This window comes from Nannospalax galili, unplaced genomic scaffold (genome assembly GCF_000622305.1).
Source record: "Nannospalax galili isolate Female #2095 unplaced genomic scaffold, S.galili_v1.0 scaffold829, whole genome shotgun sequence".
Lineage (NCBI taxonomy): Eukaryota > Metazoa > Chordata > Mammalia > Rodentia > Spalacidae > Nannospalax > Nannospalax galili.
In genome coordinates this window covers 4,790,532-4,792,576 of record NW_008360329.1, presented here as the reverse complement: position 1 = coordinate 4,792,576, position 2,045 = coordinate 4,790,532, and the positions used below count along the sequence as shown (strand labels likewise).

The 2,045-nt window shown below is 40.7% G+C and overlaps 1 protein-coding gene across 11 annotated transcripts in view; it reads left to right on the top strand.

Annotated features, from left to right (window-relative positions):
• Positions 1-2,045, top strand: part of Impa1 (inositol monophosphatase 1) — a 26,661-nt gene that overhangs the window by 9,396 nt on the left and 15,220 nt on the right. For 6 of the 11 annotated variants that reach the window (XM_029560160.1, XM_029560158.1, XM_029560152.1 and 3 more), the window contains one exon: positions 1,725-1,790. In XM_029560160.1, the coding sequence (XP_029416020.1) occupies positions 1,728-1,790 (63 nt within the window). In that variant the 5' untranslated portion in view covers positions 1,725-1,727. Of the gene's footprint in view, positions 1-1,693; positions 1,791-2,045 lie in introns of all 11 variants that reach the window. The other 5 variants (XM_029560159.1, XM_008826078.3, XM_029560156.1 and 2 more) reach the window with 2 other exon arrangements.

Here is a 2,045-nt window from a genome sequence, read left to right as displayed (position 1 = left end):
CCCCCCCCCCCCCCCCGCCTTCATTACATTTATGACTTTTTTGAAGTCTCTGATGTTTAAATTAACTTCTCACTCCCATGGGAAGAATGTGGATAAGTCTTGGTTTTCCTCACCCTAGTGTTTTGTGTAGCAGATAGTAGTTATTTGGCAAGGATCTGTTGATTGATTTGACAACTTCTCGCTGGAGGATTCCTGTAAGAGAATAGATAGCTTTTGAAATGGCCCTTGAGGAATGGGTAGGCGCTCTGGGAATACTGTCAGGAGGTGGAGTTGAGTGGCTTGAGCAGAATTCCTAATTAGAAAGCCAGCATAGCTTGAGAATTTCCATTTGTGATGAAATAGGAAGAGTAGAACGGGAGCAGGAAAGGAAATGTCTAGAAGCCATTCTTGAAGAGCTCTAAGAAGCTTCTTCTTTAACTCAAGAAGTTAAAAACTCAGCTTCTGTAACTCCCTTTAAACAGTTGCTTGAATACTCATGTCACAAGGAAAAAGCACCAGACTCGATGACAGATGCCTGTAATCTCACCCAGCATTCTGCAGACTAAGGCAGGGGGATCAAGGATTTGAAGCCAACCCTATCTCAAATAAAAAGTAAAAAGCAGCAGCAGCCAGCAGAACTTCCTGTCTGTGCTTTGCCTTCCTCTGTGCTCCTGTTCCTTCTGCAACAAGATGGGGCTCTGAGTGGTCTCAAAGAGGATGCTGTGTGTCACTTCTTCTCAATTGATAGCAGACAGAATTTAGGTTGCTTTATAAAGAACAGCACCTTTTTGGAGTGTGACAGCTTCAAATGCTTTGCTGTGCTGAGTATAGATGTTGGAATATGGTGAAGCCTGTGGTGAATCTTTAGAAGCTCGTGGAAAGCTGGCAAGTCAGAACACAAAGCACTGCTGTATTTTTCCCTCTCTGAAGCTCAGGAAGCAAATTAACACGTTTGCTTTTTTAATTATATTTTTAGACCTGGAATTTTCTTTCCTCAGAATGCCATAATAGAAAGAGGAGTAGACTTCAGAGTTGAGTGTAAATTCTGTAAAATCTTCCCATATAACATTGGGCAAATTATTTCTAATTGGTGAGCCTTAAGTTCTTCACCTTCACAACCTTATTTTGAAAAATCACATGTGCAGCACTTAACTGCGTGGCATTCAGTTAACACTCCCCTTTGCTCCTTCAGAGCTGCTTTTATTTCAGCCTTCCGTGCTCTTTCCCTTTACTGTCACTGACTCTGCACCACTCATGCACCTGTCTTTAGACTATTTCTTGTACTTCTCTATTACCTAAGCTGGATTGGGCTCCCCGCCCCCATGTGCTATGGTGTGCATGCTTTGGGAGACAGCTTTATAGAATATTTTTTGCTTTGCTAATGTTTCTACTAAGTTGGGTGTGGTGGCGCACACCTATAATCCAAGCACTTGGGAAGTATGGACTGGAAGATCAGGAGTTCAAGGTCATCCTCAGCTATATTGGGAGCTCAAGGCCAGCCTGTACTACCTGAGACATTGACTTTAATCAACAACAGTAACAAAAAGTTTCTACTATAGAAGTGAAGTATTTTATACAGAATGATTTTTTTTTTTTTTTTTACTGGCTCTAAAAGTAAATCTTGCGGGGAGGCGAATATTGAACTCTCTAAAGTAGGGAAGGTGTGAATCCCAAAATAAAAGTCTGATACTTTTGTGAACTAATGCTTTCATAGTTTCTAACTACCTTGTGCTAAATATATTCAGAAGATGGCTGATCCTTGGCAGGAGTGCATGGATTATGCAGTAACTCTAGCAAGACAATCTGGAGAGGTATGAACTACACTTTTGTTGGCCATGTGATGTGGTTGTATTGTTGCCTTGTTAAATAAACCATGTTCTGATTACATTTGCTGTTTTACTAAATACTTGAAATACAGTGAGAATTGTGTGTGTGTGTGTGTATGAGTACACATATTGTATGTGTGTGTTGCTAGGGATGGAACCTAGACTCTTATGTATGCTAGGCAAGTGCACTCTCACTGTTTGACATCTCCAGCCAGATGTCACTATAATATAATATAATAT